This window comes from Aulonocara stuartgranti (assembly GCF_965226115.1).
Source record: "Aulonocara stuartgranti genome assembly, chromosome: 13".
Taxonomy (NCBI): domain Eukaryota; kingdom Metazoa; phylum Chordata; class Actinopteri; order Cichliformes; family Cichlidae; genus Aulonocara; species Aulonocara stuartgranti.
This window is the reverse complement of record NC_138949.1, coordinates 11,123,731-11,140,366: the sequence shown is the minus strand read 5'-3', so window position 1 is coordinate 11,140,366 and position 16,636 is coordinate 11,123,731. Positions and strand designations below refer to the sequence as shown.

At 41.8% G+C, this 16,636-nt stretch overlaps 2 protein-coding genes across 5 annotated transcripts in view; one reads left to right on the top strand and one right to left on the bottom strand.

Moving 5' to 3' along the window:
- Positions 1 to 13,558, top strand: part of LOC309720373 (phosphofurin acidic cluster sorting protein 2) — a 52,462-nt gene extending 38,904 nt beyond the window's left edge. The window contains exons 10-24 of one of the 4 annotated variants that reach the window (XM_082557236.1): positions 212 to 305; positions 1,177 to 1,260; positions 2,854 to 3,020; positions 3,181 to 3,313; positions 3,440 to 3,544; positions 3,800 to 3,906; positions 5,022 to 5,176; positions 5,261 to 5,371; positions 6,568 to 6,670; positions 8,910 to 8,952; positions 9,057 to 9,099; positions 9,309 to 9,447; positions 9,585 to 9,808; positions 10,545 to 10,658; positions 10,770 to 13,558. In XM_082557236.1, coding sequence (XP_082413362.1) covers positions 212 to 305; positions 1,177 to 1,260; positions 2,854 to 3,020; positions 3,181 to 3,313; positions 3,440 to 3,544; positions 3,800 to 3,906; positions 5,022 to 5,176; positions 5,261 to 5,371; positions 6,568 to 6,670; positions 8,910 to 8,952; positions 9,057 to 9,099; positions 9,309 to 9,447; positions 9,585 to 9,808; positions 10,545 to 10,658; positions 10,770 to 10,885 — 1,738 coding nt within the window. In that variant the 3' untranslated portion in view covers positions 10,886 to 13,558. Of the gene's footprint in view, positions 1 to 211; positions 306 to 1,176; positions 1,261 to 2,853; positions 3,021 to 3,180; positions 3,314 to 3,439; positions 3,545 to 3,799; positions 3,907 to 5,021; positions 5,372 to 6,567; positions 6,671 to 8,909; positions 8,953 to 9,056; positions 9,100 to 9,308; positions 9,448 to 9,584; positions 9,809 to 10,544; positions 10,659 to 10,769 lie in introns of all 4 variants that reach the window. The other 3 variants (XM_082557237.1, XM_082557235.1, XM_082557234.1) reach the window with 3 other exon arrangements.
- mrpl2 (mitochondrial ribosomal protein L2) lies at positions 11,708 to 16,140 on the bottom strand. Its single transcript, XM_082557249.1, has 8 exons — positions 16,031 to 16,140; positions 15,606 to 15,696; positions 15,340 to 15,511; positions 14,527 to 14,668; positions 14,332 to 14,447; positions 14,140 to 14,250; positions 13,966 to 14,039; positions 11,708 to 13,883 (listed from the first exon to the last, which is right to left on the bottom strand). Exons 2-8 carry the CDS (start codon positions 15,675 to 15,677, stop codon positions 13,674 to 13,676), a joined length of 897 nt encoding a protein of 298 aa, XP_082413375.1. The 5' UTR covers positions 15,678 to 15,696; positions 16,031 to 16,140; the 3' UTR covers positions 11,708 to 13,673.
- Positions 16,141 to 16,636: the final 496 nt, after the last annotated feature.

Genomic DNA, 16,636 nt, shown 5'->3' with positions numbered 1-16,636 from the left:
TCATAGTTTTCTAAACTACACTGTAATTGTTTGACACCTGTAGTATGGACAAGAGCAATATGAATTTTGCTTTATTAGTTCAAAAATGTTTTTTTCTTACTTTGATGCCCATTTTACTACATCTTAAAGCAAACGTTTCGATCAATCCGAAGGCTTCCCCTACTTAAACTGTTTGTTCTTGTCTAATTCAAATATTTGCTCTTGCTTCTAGGCCGTTTTTTGAAGGGATGTCTCACTCCAGCTCGCAGACAGAAATTGGAAGCATCCACAGCCAAAAAAGTCAGCAGAGAGAGATGTCATGCCCTGTGAGTTGATTAGCACGAACTCTATGAACAGACCCCTTTGCCTTTGAGTTGCACTGTTTATCTATAAAGTTCTGCCTCGCAGTTATTTTAGACGTCCTTATAAACAGTGTTACGTAAAAGACTTTCCCCTGTATTGCCCCAGTGTTTAAATTCCTGGCAGCCCTCTGTTCATATTGTGGTTCAGGGATTCCCAAGGATACTAGAGAGAAGATATTCTTAGCATGTCCGCCATGTGGACCCTGGCAGAAAAGGACTGGGTCCTGCTGTCCTTCAGAATTTATAGGGTCTGACACAAAATGACCTTTTCACCACCATCACTGCACACAAATATGCTCCCATTTCTCAGAGAGAAGATTGGATGGAGCAATCCTGAACTCCTACTCAGAAATTTATGGCCCATCTGAACAACAAGAGAGACACGTTGAGTGTGATGGCGAGAGAGCGAGAGGTGTTTATATATATCAGGGAATCCATTTTGGCGTGTAATAAAATGGCCCAGAGCAATTCAGGCTACTACATTCTAGTCGAACTGCATAAACATGTCTTGCTGCCAGAATGTAAACTATTTAATCTAATATTTAAATAAATCACACTTTACAAGAGCCGTTCAAACAAGACGAGAATTAAAAACAGGAATGTGCCTCTTGCACTTCTGGGGTTTATATATATTTCACCAAGCAGTAGTGAAATGTACAGGCACTATAGGTGAGGTATTTATATATACTTACCCTGTAAAACTGGTCGGTTACAAATCTTGCATTTCATTAATTATGACATGAGCACTTCCATTTGGAGCTTTTATTTTCACCAGAAAGGTGAGCTTCATGGTTAAAATGATCTAATGTGTTGGCATGTGTGTTTTACCCCCCAGAGTGGAGACTTTCTCACTGTGGACAGATGTAAAGTACAAGGGGGGCGATATCAGGATGACAGTGTCACAGACACAACCATTGGGGTATGTTTTTGGAACAGTCATACATTTTTTTGTTTTGTTTTTTTTATCCCACTTCTTTCTTTCTTTCTTTCTTTCTTTCTTTCCTTCTTTTTTTTTTCTTTTACTTAATACCCTTGAGCATCCCTTTCTCACATTTTTCTTTTCCAACCCCCTACCCTCTCCACTTGAGTGCCCTTTTACTCCCGTGGGTCTTAGTTGTTTTCCGGGAAAAAGAAAAGAGGGGAGGGAGCGTGCGAGGGCATGCAAACTAAACAGCATAGTCATCCATTATGGATCAGCAGAGCAGGCAAGGCAGCTTCATGCTGGATAAATCTTGACTGATGAGGATGGAAAGAGGGGTGTTTGTGTTTGTTTTTGTTCTTGTGCTGTCGGGTCGGTCTAACCTTGTTCATCGAGCTCCAGCCGCCCCTCTGAGCCACTCACCACCCCAATCCACTGAGTGAGTTCAAACTGAATATCTAAGCTGCAGGAGCAGTGTTTCCCCAGCCACCTGCTAAGAGACCATGACTTTTTTATCTCGTATGTCATGGTCGGCTTACACCATTATCTCAAACCTCAAAAAAATGAGCTCAGTTATTCACCAAGCCAGTATCTTTCTAGCTCCTCACCCTCCACCTCTGCTCTTTCAACTCTCGTCTTGGCAGCAGGAGGGCTACACACAAAACCACAGAAAGAGAAACTGATGCCGTTTGAATTGGAGATGCCATGCAATACCTGCGAGTGTTTAAAAAAGAAAAATTCAAAATCGGAAATATTCATTTTAAAGGTCTTGATCTTTTAATGTGCATATGGAAGTGTGTATGCAGGAATGATATGTTTGACTGTATGTTGGACATTTTGACACTCGCCTTTAATGTGTGGTTTGATCCAAACTTTGAAGTACTTTCTAATTGTGTGCTTTACTATGCAGACACATAGAAAAGCGTTACTGTAGACACACAAATAAAACGTTAGGTGAAAATTTTGGTTGCCAGGAGACAGTTGCTGGGAAGCTCATTGGCCCATGGAGTGCGTATGGAGCTTTTTTCTGACAGCAGCCGATTTGACATGAAACAGTTGATAAACAAAGCTTTAATTAGCAACACATGCTTACCTGCTCTCTTCACGTTGCAACGGCTGCTGGGAAAAAGCTCTGTTTCAACCAAATTGTAATGTGACAAATGGCTGGACTCAGCCCTGCAGGTTGAAACGTACTTTTGCATCTTTCTTCTGGATTTTAAAATTTTTTTTTTGGTCTTGTTTTTCAGTCTTTTAAGTATTTTAACTGAGCTCTGTAACTTACAGAAGAGACAAATTAGCTGTTATTTTCCATAGGCCTGGGATCATGGAGCCCTGGTTAATTTATTATTAATGCATGACTCCAGCTAATATTCGTTGTTAATAGAAATGAACTGTCATATTGTTTTATACAGTTTTGAAATGTTGAAAAAGACGTGACGTTAAATGCACTTGTGTTATTTGCACTTTATTTTTTGTTTTCCACTAATCTTGTGGTATGACTGAGTTAGATTTTCTCTCTCAAATTGATTGTCTTGAACATTTGCAAACCTGCAGTGCCTGTGTTTGATAAACATTAGCGTTGTCCTCTTACAGCCCTCTTGGCTCATCTTTGCTCCCCCCCTTTTGGTTCAGGAGCCAGAGACTGACGACAGCGGGCCAGGGCCTGGGGAGGTGAGCAGCTGGGATGTTAACATTGAACGGGTGCCCTGCTCCGTTGGCAAGCTCTGCAAGACTGAGTCCCAAAACCACATGTCTCCCAGGTAAAGTGCTGATGACTACATCTGGGAATAAGCATTCAGTATAGATCTAATGTTTGTCTACTTTAATTGTTAATTTGCTTTTCTTATAAACCGGATCATTAGGTTCTTTTTTTTCTTCCTGACTGTCATATATTTTATTCTTCGCTTGTTGTCGCCTCAGTAAAGTGGAAAACAAGCTGCAGAGACGACCTCGCAGCACCTCCATGAAAGACAGGCAGAATTCCAAGGCCCAAAGCGACAGGACCAGCAGCATGGAGTCTGAGTGCTCCCCAGACTCAAGACTCATAGCGCAGGTAGACACCGCATCCAGGATCGAGCATCAGACTCTGTTCTTTACACTTTTTTTTTTCTTTTCAGTCCAGTGGAAATGTGCTGACTTGTGTCATTGTCATACTTTGCGCTCCTAATTTGTGTCAAAGGTTCCAAGGAAGTCCGTCTATGACCAACTAAACCAGATTCTCATCTCTGACGAACGCTTACCAGAGAGCATCATTCTCATCAACACTACAGAGTGGCAAGGACAGGTCTGTTTTTCTATAAGTAGCATTGAATCATGAATTCCTTTACTTTCATTTGTTCATACATGCGATAGAACCACACGGATCATGCAGAACAGGGCTTATTTTTACCCATGCACACATTACAGTGTTGCAAAAAGAGGAAAATACAAAAAAAAATGTGTGTGTGCTTCCGAGTAGCATTTTTTTTTCTTTTTTCCAACCCTGCCTCTGGTATATCCATTAACTCATCGTGTCCCTCTCATGTGTGTTTCTGTGCAGTATGTAGCCGAGTTGCTCCATGAACAGAGCCAGCCCATTGTGTCAACCTGCTCTGCTGCAGATGTTCAGGCTGCCTTCAACACCATCGTTACTCGCATCCAGAGATTGTGAGTCACATACATGCATACATACACACGCATTGGCTGAATGACACAGCCCATCAGATGGCGTGATTTTTATTGTTTATTTATTTTTTATTTTTTTTATCTCATTATCTTGAGCCAATCTTCACCGAACTATATGTGTTTGATGGCTACTCACTAGATAATTCCAGGATGGTATTGCTCATGCTGCTAAAGCGCTCACTGTGCGTGAACCCATTCTATCAAAATACGGCCGTTTCCTCATGAAAAGCTTAAGTTCAGCTGCCTTCTCCGTTTCCTGGATCCACCTGCTTGGCTGTCATCTCCTCAGGATGTCATGTCAGTGGGAGACGAGGCTCTCTCGGTTTGCTGTACTGCTTCTGTCAAACATGTTTTTCTCCCTTATTCAGCTGAACTGCAACTTTTTAGCGCTTTAGACACCTGCTCCTCAGTCAACGCATTTACTCCAGCTGGGGCAACGTCACGCAGAGCCGCGCATGTCGCTGATGTTAACGTGCTTGCTCAGTGCTGTGCCACCGCTAACAGAATGATGTTTTCTGAGATGTTGTCACTTGGAGTAAACACAACTTGCTTGTCTTTTTAATACCAAATGTATCAACATTCTCTTCTGCTTTAATCTCTCTTGACATTACCTAGAAATTCTTTAAGATGATCCATTATATGTTACAGCATGTAAGTACTTTTAGGGTTTGATTGCTGCTTTAGAAAGAGCTTCGTGAAACTTGAAATTATTTGCGGGTTTAAGACTCTTTTGATGAATTTTTCCTGGCTAAACTGAATTTATTCTTCTTTCTTTTTTTTGTCGTTTAATTTAAAGATGGAATTGGTCTTTGGTTTATTATTGTAGGAGTAGGATCTAAAAAATGTTGTGCCATTTGCTCTAGAAAGGCTTGTAGATACTCGCAAGTACCTAATAAATTATAGCCTATGACGTATTTTGGCTTCCCAAAAAGGTAAGACCGGTTTTAAACCAGACGGATCTTATTGAGAAATAAATCTCTGCTTCAGACTTCTGTCACTTCTCTCACACTCATGCTCTGACCCATATTTCTAAGAAGTTGGATCTTAGTCTTCCTCTTAATTACTCATCTGTTGTCTCCATTTTTTATCCCTTGCAGCTGTAACTGTAATGCACAGACACCACCGACGATGAAGGTGGCGGTGGCGGGTGACCAGAGTTACCTCAGCACCATCCTGAGGTTTTTTGTGGAGCAGCTAGCCAACAAGACTCCTGACTGGCTGAGTTACATACGCTTCCTGGTGATCCCCATTGGTAATTCATTGATTTATACGAAATCCATACAGGCATATTCTGTACTTTTAGCATTTGTTTTATATATAAAAATCCTCTCCACAGGCTCTCATCCCCTGGCAAAGCACGTGGCTTCTTTTGACAGCCGGTTCAACAGCATCTTTATGGACACTGCGTGGAGGGAGCTGTTCTGCAGGACAGACCGGCCCGCCTCAGGTAGGACACGCAGCTCTGGTGTCTGCATTTCTTATGTGCAGCCAACTTGAAAGGGAAAGAAATTGGGTGGGAGCAGAGGTCAGGGGCTGATGAATTGGAGAAAGAGATTTCTTCCAATTGCAAAAGACAGCTACATCCTGTTTGAGATCATGGCATTATTCCGTCTTCCTTTAAACTGCCTGCTGCTGATTAAGAAGACCGCCAGACTGTCAGAAGTCTTATTCTCATTTTTACCCCGAAGCTTCTAACACATTGTAATATTAAAAACAGAGGTTGTTGTTTTTGAAAAGGCACATCATCATAACCTTTTTGGGTTTGTTTGTTTCAACTTTTTCCAACATCTCCAACGATTTTAGCTTTAAACCTCCCAGCTGTGTGCCAGTTGTAGCTAATTAGTCTGAAACAATAAAGTAGGAATCCGTAGGATTAATCCAAGCAGCCAAATCGAAGACATTTGCGTGTTTGATGTTTATTTTAGGATTTTCTTGTTAACTTTAAGCCTTGAATATATTTTTTTTACACTCTCACTATGTGAGAATGTTACATAAAATGGCTCACATAAATCCATGCTTAAGCCTCTATTCCAATCCAACTCCTCCATTATCACTTGTTCTGCCCAAACATGCCTGATAATCTTCACCCATCCTCACCTATTAATTCCCTCCCTTTAATCCCCAAAGGTGCAAGAGTCACAATGTTACACATGGTGTTAAATCATCTCAAAGCAGTTGGGTTGAACCAAAAAACAAAAAAGATCTAGAGCAGAGGTCTTTTATTCTTAACATAAGGTGTGATCCCGACACTGAAGGCAGTTTGTAATAGGACCGACTTTGAGTGTTCTCAGTCGATTAAGTGCCGAGAAGCTACAGGTCAAAATGAATTGATTAAAACTCAAGTCTATATTTCAAGTTGCCAAAAAAAATTGCGCCCCAAGATACGAGCGACCCCCACATGCATTTTGTTTGACATATAATTTATCCCGTGTGTCACACGGTCGACTTCACCCACATTTTAATCACATTTTACACTCAGCAGCCCCCATCTCCTTAATTCAGTGGAATGTGAATGATGAATGCACAGTCCCCTAGCACACCGCTCTATGTGAAAATTACCATTTGCATCAAATGTCAGCTTGTTAGCAAGACATAAAACAGGAGAGGCTTGTTGTTAACAATCTATCTCTTTGCTCCCTGAAGATAACATAGATGTAGCAGGACGAATCATTCAGTATCTGGCCGGTGCCAACGTGTCCCACCAGTTTCCCATCTCAGAAGCCATGCTCACCTACAAGCAGAAGAGGTAAAGTGACCGTGCTTATTGAAGTCGTGGCTTATTCATCCAATGTTTTCTGTATTTGAGCATGCATCTGTGCTTTTTTTGTGCTCTAAGCAAGTCTGTGTTGCAGTTATTCGTAACTGATAGTTCTGATGTTAATTTTCTTCTATGTTTCCAAAAAATGAATCATTGAACTAATGTTGCATTGACAGCCCATCATAAACTAGCACTTGTAGTGAATATCAGCTAAAACTGCATGAGGAACATAATTAGATGAATGTGCATGTAAGCATGCAGCTGCAAGAACATGCATTAAACACACAAAGCGAGCGTCAGCTCAGTTTCCACACTAAACTCACTTCTGTTTATTTTGACTTGAATGAAAGCAGGACTTGTAGGTTTTGTATGATTTGATAAAAATGTTAAAAAGTCCATTCTAGGTGTCTCACAGTCACATCTGCAGACAGAGACAGTCCACTGCATTTCTCTGTGCATTTGCTTGTTTTCTTTCTGAGATTTGACCAAACCCTTCCCCCTTCTTTGTGAGAGTGGCTTCCTATTGGTCAGAAGGTACTAAATACAACACAGTTTTAACGCTGTTGCATTCCTTCTCCTCCCCTTTCCCCCCTTTTTGATTTGCATTCAAGGAAAAGAAGTTTGTATTTTGATTTTTACATCAGGTATCTAATTCAACTCGTGTTTCGTTTCCCCCCCTTCCCTATTTTCCCTTCTCCATTTGGCTTGAGCTCCTCTTGCTGTGTCTTAACATTTCCCTTTTCACTTTCGATACTCACTGTAACTTCACTTGGCACTCTGTCCCAGCGTGTGTCTTTGGTTTGGTATGACTTTGATTCTTACTTTGTCCTCCGTGTTGTTGCTGTGACGATTTGCCTAACAACCTTAAAATAAATATTCACAGCGTGGATGGTTTGCTGACTTACAATATCTAACAGTATATATGTATATATGATGCTACACTTAAAACCGCTCCTTGTTTTATTATAGATGCAACTGTTACTGCAGGGCCAAAAGAACTCCATATCAGTCACAAGATCAGCTGTTTTGTCACCTAAACACTGTTTCACAACATTTTCAGATTATCTTTTAAAATCTATAAAATGTACCAAAAATGCTGATGATGTGAACAGAGACAACACAGTATAAGTTAAATTACATTCCCATTCGAAAAACTAAAACTGAACTCTTAATAACACTGCTAGTGTTCTGAATTGCATGAATGATACTAACTACTGACAAATGCGTTTTGTGTGCACAACAGAGTAAAGCAAAGCCTGTATGCAAAAGCTTGACAGTTAAGATTATTTTGTAATTGTTATTTTTGGAAGTTTGTTACAGCTCACAGTGGTGCTCAGATACCTGAATGTTGTGCTTACAGTCGAGTTGCTTCCTGTCGGGCAGATGTTTTTTAGAAATAATACGTGGGTATTACGAGTTGACACACTCAAGTTTTAATAGTGCAAGTAGATTTAGCATGTCCATATTTTATAAGATGTTTTTTATTAGGATCTTGTGAATGACCTGACACACAGTAAAGAGGTGGTGCAGTTCAGTCCTGATGTAGTTGTTCGATAATGTTACTGGAATTCTGTGTAATGAAAGCAAGGCATTAAAATGTTTGGGAAGTGTTGTCCTGCATATGCGTATGGGAGTGGGTACCAGCAGTGCTTCTTGTGTTGTTTGATGTTGCAGCAGACTATTTTTGTAAGCTCATTAAAGACTAAGGAAGAATCAGTGACTTGTTTTAAAAGTGTCACTGTTGGACACTTGCAGAACTATGGTGCTAACCGTTTGCACTCTGATCATGGGCCTGAGCGTGCCTCAAACTTTACGGGATGTTGACTGTCATCCTGTTTTTTGTTTGTTTGGATAGGCATGTAATCTTGGACATAAAGCAGCCACACAGTTACTGGACAGATCCAAAACAGTCGTGTATTTAAAAGCAGACACTTGTTGTTATCGTCCTGGTTGACAAGAGAGACCCCACCTCCCCGTCTTCTTCTGGTTGTAAGGAGCAGGTCCTCTCATTCATCTCATTGTATCGTGACTCCCCGAGATGATCCCATTCCACCCAAGCCAGTCATGTGCCATTTCCGCTGTGATGGGACATGGTGCAGGCCATGCCACAGCCATCTGCCCTCCAGGACCATTGAGTGTTCATGTGCACCTCTGGAGTGTTGAAAGTGTTTCAGACCCACCGTTGGTCAAACTCACAGATTCTTTTTGTTCTCGCTCTTTTTCACAGCCCTGATGAGGACTCCTGTCAGAAATTTGTGCCATTTATTGGGGTAAGAAACACATTTGTTTACCATGCAAACATGTCCTGCACTTTTTTTTTAATTCATTCTATATTGAATATTTTCTTTAACACTGGCTCTTATTTTTGTTACAGGTAGTGAAAGTTGGGATTGTGGAACAAAGCCTCTCGACCTCAGGTAAGAAAAGCACATTTTTAAAGATGTGTTATCAGTTTAGTGTCATTGGGATTTTACTCACAGGATACTGACCAGGAAAATAAAGAGAGAAGCCCTCTTTTCCTACTTAATTCAGTTATAGGAAGAGTTGGCATAATCTGGAAAGCATTAAATATTTTTTAGGCACAGTTTTCACTTACAGTGATTTTTTCCCCCCCCTAAATCTGCAGTGGACTCAGATGATGCCATGGGAGGCAACACAAGCATCTTGTCCTCCCCGACGCCTCCATCGGCCGGTCCGTATGGAAAGGAGATCGGGGGCACGCCCCCACAGTCCCCCTCTGTGTCCACCACCCTGTCTGGAGCTGGGTATGAAAAGCCCACGTCTCTTATTAAAACAACTACTCATAATTGCCCACATCACTGTAGCTTTCAGGGTAAACGGATGTGGAAATGAACAAACCACAAACAAACCAAAGCAAAGCCGTGTTTGTTTCCCTTTGTAGCTCTCCATGTTCGGGCAGTGAGGTGATGGGGCTGCAAGTGGACTACTGGACATGGCAAGGCCCCGAGAAGAAGAAAGAGGGCGAGAAGAGAGACATAGGACTGAAGAACACCCTGAAGAGTAACTTCCGTTCACTACAAGTCAGCCGCCTTCCCTGCGGCGGAGAACTCACTCCTCCACCCAGCATGGCTATGACTGTTGTTACTAAGGAGAAGAACAAAAAAGGTACACTTGGAGGAGTTGCACATAGAAGTTACTAAAAAATCTTTTTCAAATTTGTATTTTTGGTTTTATTTGCTTATTTTTCTCCACTCTTTGAAATTTTAGTCTCCACTCTCTTGTTGTAGTTACAATGAACAGTAAAAAAAACCAAAGCAGGCAGAACCAGATAGATTACCTCATTTATTCCACATTTTCTATTTCTTTCTCCAAATTATAGCCGTGGTTACTGAAAATACAATTATATTGAGTCAGAGTCACATGTGCTGTACACAAAAAGATTGGTGGTTCAAGGAGGAAACACAAATCAGCCTCAGGGGGTCACAAGCCCAGATAAATGGGAGGGTTTTGTCAAGAAGGGCATCTGGACTGAAATTTATGCCAAGTGAAACATGTGGACACATCTACTGTGGCGAACTCTTGGGAAATAAGGGAGCAGCTGAACGTAGCTTTATTTGGGTGTGTTGTACCAGGAGGAGCTGATGTCAAATCAAGTTTGTGGTTTCCAGCAGAGATGTGAAGCAGGCTACAGAGGTCCAAATGTTGTAGTGTTCAGCGCTCTCTGATGCTGACTCAGGCGACATTGTTTGAGGCAGTTTATGAGGCTTCTCCCAGCAGGCTCTGTGCAAGTAATGCAGCAGCATCCTCCATGACCTGTGAAACCAAACTTTGTGGATTTCTCATTATTAAAGTATTTTTTTAGCTCTTTTGTATATGACTTTGCTTCTTTCTCCCTTCCCAGTGATTTTTCTCAGCAAGAAGCCGAAGGAAAAAGAGCTGGACTCTAAGAGCCAAGTGATTGATGGTATCAGCAGGTTGATCTGCACAGCCAAGCACCAGCACACGATGCTGAGAGGTGAGAGCTGAGAGCCTCCACTGTTGGAGCTCCACTGCCACCTTGTGTTCATAATACAGCGTAGCCATCATGTTTTTCTCGTGCATTTAGCTCTGTCTTTTCTGCCCTTAGTAACTATTGACGGAGTGGAGTGGAATGACGTCAAGTTTTTCCAGCTCGCTGCCCAGTGGCCAACGCATGTCAAACACTTCCCGGTGGGAATCTTCGGTTACACAAAGCCCGTGTGACCCCGGCCGCCACCAGAATCTCTCGGCTCTACCCGACTCAGCGAGAGGCTGCAGAAAATTAGAAGAAAAACCGACATCCTCCTCGTTCCTCCCGGCAGTAATAGTTTTCCTGTGGAAATCTTACTGACTCACAGACTCACACGTTCAAGACAAAATTTCATGTTGATGTTTTTGATGTTGTTGGATGTTGCTGTTGTTTTCTTTTCTTTTTTACACACTACAAAACAGAACAAGTACTAATTTGTAATATTTGCGCTACCGCCTCGGAGGTATTTTGAGGTTTTTTGACAATTTGCCACATTTCGATAATGGCAGCTGTGTTTGCACTTTGTTTTTGTTAACATTTTATTATTTCTGTGAAATCCTACATTTATTGTTACTCTATAGACAATGGAGGAGTGTGATGGTGATGTGCAGTGGCGTGCGTGAGGTTGTTGGAGACCGTGTTTGTGTTTCGTTGTTGAAAGTTGGAATATTGCTGTGAATCTAGATGGAATCCTTTTAACTCACTGCTCAGTTTTCTTACTCGTCCCTTTACTTTCTCAGTAAGGTAAAGCTTTTATAGGAAGGAACAGAATGTTCTTTGCCTCGTTGCTTTGAAGCACACTGTATACCTAAAGCAAGTCAAAAAAAAAAAAACCCAAGTCGAGCAATGTATTTGAAGGTAGCTATAATAAATGTAGCTATGACACATTTGTTACGTGTAAGCAGAATATCAGATCAGTTCATTATTATTAATGCAGATGTTTTCCCTTTGCTGTTGGTGTACATGCAAACTGTACAGTAACAGCCACTTAGAAGCAGGGTAACTACTTATTTCCCCACAGCTGAAATGCCAAATTTAGTTGCGATTGCATGAGCTGTTGTGCCGTTTTTTATACTTTCCGCCTTTACATAATTCGACCTTCCAGGTGGAATTTCAGCATTTCTGTGGTTAAACGTGGTCGCCCCTGTGTTCAGCTTTACCTGAGCAGATCTGTCACAGACCTGCAGTAACTTAGCAAAAACTAGACTGTGCAGTGATGTGCCAAAGTCGAGTCCTTTTATTTTTTTAAACAGTCCAGTCACAGGAGTATCTTGGCCAGGCCTAACTTCATAGTATGTCAAAGTGAAAACTCAAATTGTATATGTGATGTGTTTGTGGTCCCTGCGGAGATCAGTATTACGATTTCTGAGACAAATTCACCAGTTAGCGCTCCACATTTAGCCAAATCTAAACATTTCTAAGTGATTACAATTGTGTAATCTGCAGCTTCACTGTGGTTGGATGTGCACGTTACTGAAAGGGTTCAGCATTGCATAAGGCTATGGAGGGAATATTACAAATGAGTCCGTCTGACTCGGAGGGAGGGGACAGCCAAGTGCTGACTCGCTTTGGAAATATGATTACAAGTGTATGGAGTCTTGCCTGACGTCCAAGTCACTGCCCCCCCCCCCGTGTGTCTGTGTAGGTGTGCTCTATGTTCGATGGTACTTCCTGAGTAGTGTTACGTGAAACTTTTGCAATAGGAAACCTTTGGACAAAGGGCCTTCTCTATGAGGTTGTTGCTTTTTATAAAGTGAAGACTTAACAAGCTTTGATAGGCTGGCTTTTTTTTTTTTTAGCATTGTATATAAACATGTACAAGATATACTATTGTGAATCACAAACTCCCCTCCCTCTTCCACTAAATTGAAAGCACAAATAGTATACCTTTATTTCTTGACATAAATGCCAAATATATTTCCAGAACTCATAACTATGAAGTACAATGCAAACACTATTAGGTATGTTTTCCTCATATACATTTCCCTGATGCACTTTCATATGGGTTTACACACATTGTAGCTCAAATTGGGACATACTTTGGTTCTCAAGGTAAAGTGTTAGGTGTTACTTTTGGAATTTAAACCACTACCTGTAGTCAGGAGAAGGCTCTTGATTTCTTTTTTTAACCATAGGGATGATGTGTTACATTGATGGCTTTAACTGCCATGTTTGGTCTGAAAACCCCATCATGGCTCATTTGTTACGTAACCTTTTTGCCACTAAATGTTGAGGTCTGTTTTACAGCTTCCACCGCACGTGTCTGCCTGTGACTTGTACAGTCAAGTTATTCCGTCTCCTGCTTTTTGAAGAGTTCACCCTCTTTCAAGTCAGGAGCGCAAACCGAACCTTAAATATTTCAGCATTAAGTATTAACAGCGGCAGAGTTATGTGAGGGGAATTTGTCATGCGGGTTAGCTTTTCATATACTAAATAACAAGTGTATTTCAATGTATGTAACCTCAAGACTTTTTTTTTTTTGCCCAAAATCCAGAGGTAGCATGGGGGCATTAAACAAGGCTGGATCAATGAGCAGGCATGCTCACTTTGCCACCGTGATTTAGCACCACAAACAAAAGAACGCATCATCAGCGTTGATCCTTCTATTCCTGATCTAGCTAAAGTTACATCATGCCATCTCATTGCTCCGGTTACTTGAAATGCCACCCAGTGTCTTTGCACAAACCCTATTTTAAATGACATGACAGTATTTTTAAATTTACCACTAAAAAAAAATCTTAAAAAAAAATAAAAATATGGGTTACTTCTGCATGTTTTACTATAGATGTAAATATGTTTTGGATTTTTATATTGTTTCTTTCCATGCTCTCACAAGCAGTTGTGTTTAATAAAAATTTTTAATCTTCTGTACAAACGGCTCGTCTTTATTTAGATTTATTTCTCAGAACAACGTTAGATTTCATCCCAAGGGATCAAAGAAAAAAATCTACAATCCGCTAAACATGTCCAACATGTGCCGTGTTAGCTCGCTGAGACTGAGGGCAGGTTGATGTAGACCTTCATCGGAGGCAGCGGTTTAATCTTGCGCCCTGCCCAGCCTCCCTTCCTCTGCCACAAGCCGCTGGAAGGGCGGATGCCCAGCCAACGATTGCGCCCGGCTTTGCCGATGATCCGTTTATTGTGGTCGACGTTGGAGATGCGTCCCACTGTGACCATGCAAGTCTCCAGCACCTGTGTGTGTTTACGAGACAGCATTTAGCCAAACTGAACGTGTCTTTAACAGCGGCTGTAATCCTATTCCAGATTACTTCACCTGAACCTGCTGCTTTGAAGGAAGCTGAACGATTGCCGTTCCATTTACTTTACGAAGCAAAACGCCGCTCGTGCCTGAAAACCAAATGAAACACAGCGTTCACTTTAGTAGCTTTTCTGAGCAACCTCGCCTTCCAGCAGCTTACATAGTGAGGGATACAGTACAGTAGGTTACCTGCAGCCCGGATATACTCTGATCCCTTCCCAGGTCGTAACTCCAGGTTGTTCACCAGCGTCCCCACAGGAAGAGCCCCCAGCGGGTAAGCATCTCCCTCATTGGCCGAAACTGCAAAATTAAACAATTCTCATTAGATATACAGGTTACGAAGGCCGACGAACCTCCAACTGAAAAACTTGGATCCTGTACCTGCCATGCGTCCAATAACCCCAGATGTTTTAATGATGTCTCCAGCCTGCATGTTCTCTGTTGCAATGATCCATCTTTTTCGCTCACCTCCAGCTACCAGGGCGATATCAGCAGACCTGCACGCAGACAAACCCAGCTTAGTGTTTTCAGTACTTTGAGCGTACACATTAGACTCCGGGCAGTAAGTGGTCTCACCTGCACGGGTCGTATCGCACTTCAACAACCTTCTCCTCAAAAGGCTGGCCCTCTCTGTTGGCTTCATACCGTAGACGATGGAAGTCTACCCACCGGTATCTTTGTTTATGACCACCGCCAATGCCATGTGTACGTATTCTTCCTGTAGAAGGAAGTAGGGCGGCAAACGCTTGAAAGAAAGCCACAAGCCTTGAATTCTGAGGCTACACAGGAGTTCAAACTTTTACCTTGAGCACAATTTCATACTTTAACTATAGCACCAGGCAGGTTTCTATTAAAATGTGTTTTACAAAATGTAACAAAACCTTTCCTGTAGCAGACTGCTACAAAAAATAAAAAATCTGTTGAATCTAATCTGTTCTTTTGAAGACAAGTCTCTTTGGTGCATTCACACTACAGGCACTGACTCAAATGTGATTTTTTTTTGCAGTGTGACCTCAGTCTGAATTCACGTGACTTTCACTCCACTCTGAGTGTGAACCCCCTGCATCCACCGATGTCTGGGTATAGAGGGAGCAGGCATTAAGGGGCCATTTCACCATAAAAAGCTTTCTCTGTCCTCATTGATAAACTAGAAGATGTGCAGCATTTAAAAGCTGTACATCAGCATTTAAATGCCACCATAAACTCTGACTTCAGTGGCATCTTTTTGTTTTAAACACAGTGGCTACATAGTGTAGTGCTTTACATATTCGCAAAACAAGGGAAAGATCCCTGGTTCATTATGGAGAGGAGAAACAAACCCCTATGTGGCTGTATCTCAAAAACATCCTGTGAACATACAGCTATTTTTTTTTTACCACTGCACTTTACCTGTGTGATCTCTGCCTCCTGTCTTTTTCATTCCGATAGGCCTGATGGTGTACTTCTCCCTCTGCTTCCATCTGACCCTGTTCTGCTCCAGAGAGGCTGTGGTGAGGAAGCCTCTGCACTGGATCACCGCACTACTGGGCACCTGAGCTCCCAGCTTACTCCATGCAGCTGCCTGTCAACACCAAAAAGAGCCGCTCAGATTGTTCCTGATGTCATGTTTACTGTCTAAATATGGCTGACAGGACCAAGGCAGGAGGCGTTTTTACCTGAGAGGAGACCAATGCGGGCTGGGAGAGAGTCAGGGAGCGCAGGGCTCGAGTTAGACACGACAGCGCCATCACAACAAGGACCTGCAGACTGGTGAAGGGAGACACTGTGTTTAAAATCAAGTAAGTGCTAACATTTCTCCTGCTTTCGGCCCCGACTGTAGCTGACACAAATCGGTCACATAATCGATAGTTCGCCTGACTTTTATCGGTGGTTGCATATGTGCATCAGCTCTGCTTAGCATATCTTCAGTTACCAAATGACAAGCAAACGTGAACCACCGCTAGCTTAGCGTCTCTCTACAAAGACAGCTCCATCAGCTCAGTAACGTTTCTTTTCGGTTTTAATGAACAGATCTTATTTAACCCCTAGTCTGAGGTCAAGTGTGTGATATTACCGAACCTAACCGTAGCATTCGACTAACCTTTATATTTTAACTTATTTCATCCCGAGCGTCTCTTCTGCGTCCTTCGCAGTCCTGCACGCGATGTCGCGCAGTGATGACGTATGTATTGCTGTGTCCTGTCTGTCGAAGCGTCGAATGTGGTGGGTTGAGAAACGGATTGTTTTAGTGAATCAGCTGTTTAATCCTAATGGGCAGCTTATGTCCTACTCAGAATTCTTAAACACCTATAAATTTCCAGCCACACCCAAAGAATATGCCATATTATTTGATGCAATACCTACGGGTATTATAATGCTTTTTAAAGGTATTCAACCTTGCATATCATCTGTTTCTCTCCCCAACCCTTTAGATTCACACATAGGAAGAATCTGTCTAACAAACCACAGTAAAAGTAATAAGAATATCCGTGCTTTGTTCCAGACAGAATCTCTAACTATCCCACATGTGGTCTCTTATTGGAATTTCTTTGTCAGTGACATTAACTGGAAAAGAGTATGGACAATTCCTAACAAGTATCTGGTAACGAATAAAGTGAAGGAAGTCTCATTTAAAATATTGCATAAATTTTATCCTGCTAATCATTACATGACGAAGTTCAAAAGGGACATAAATGTGAACTGTGGA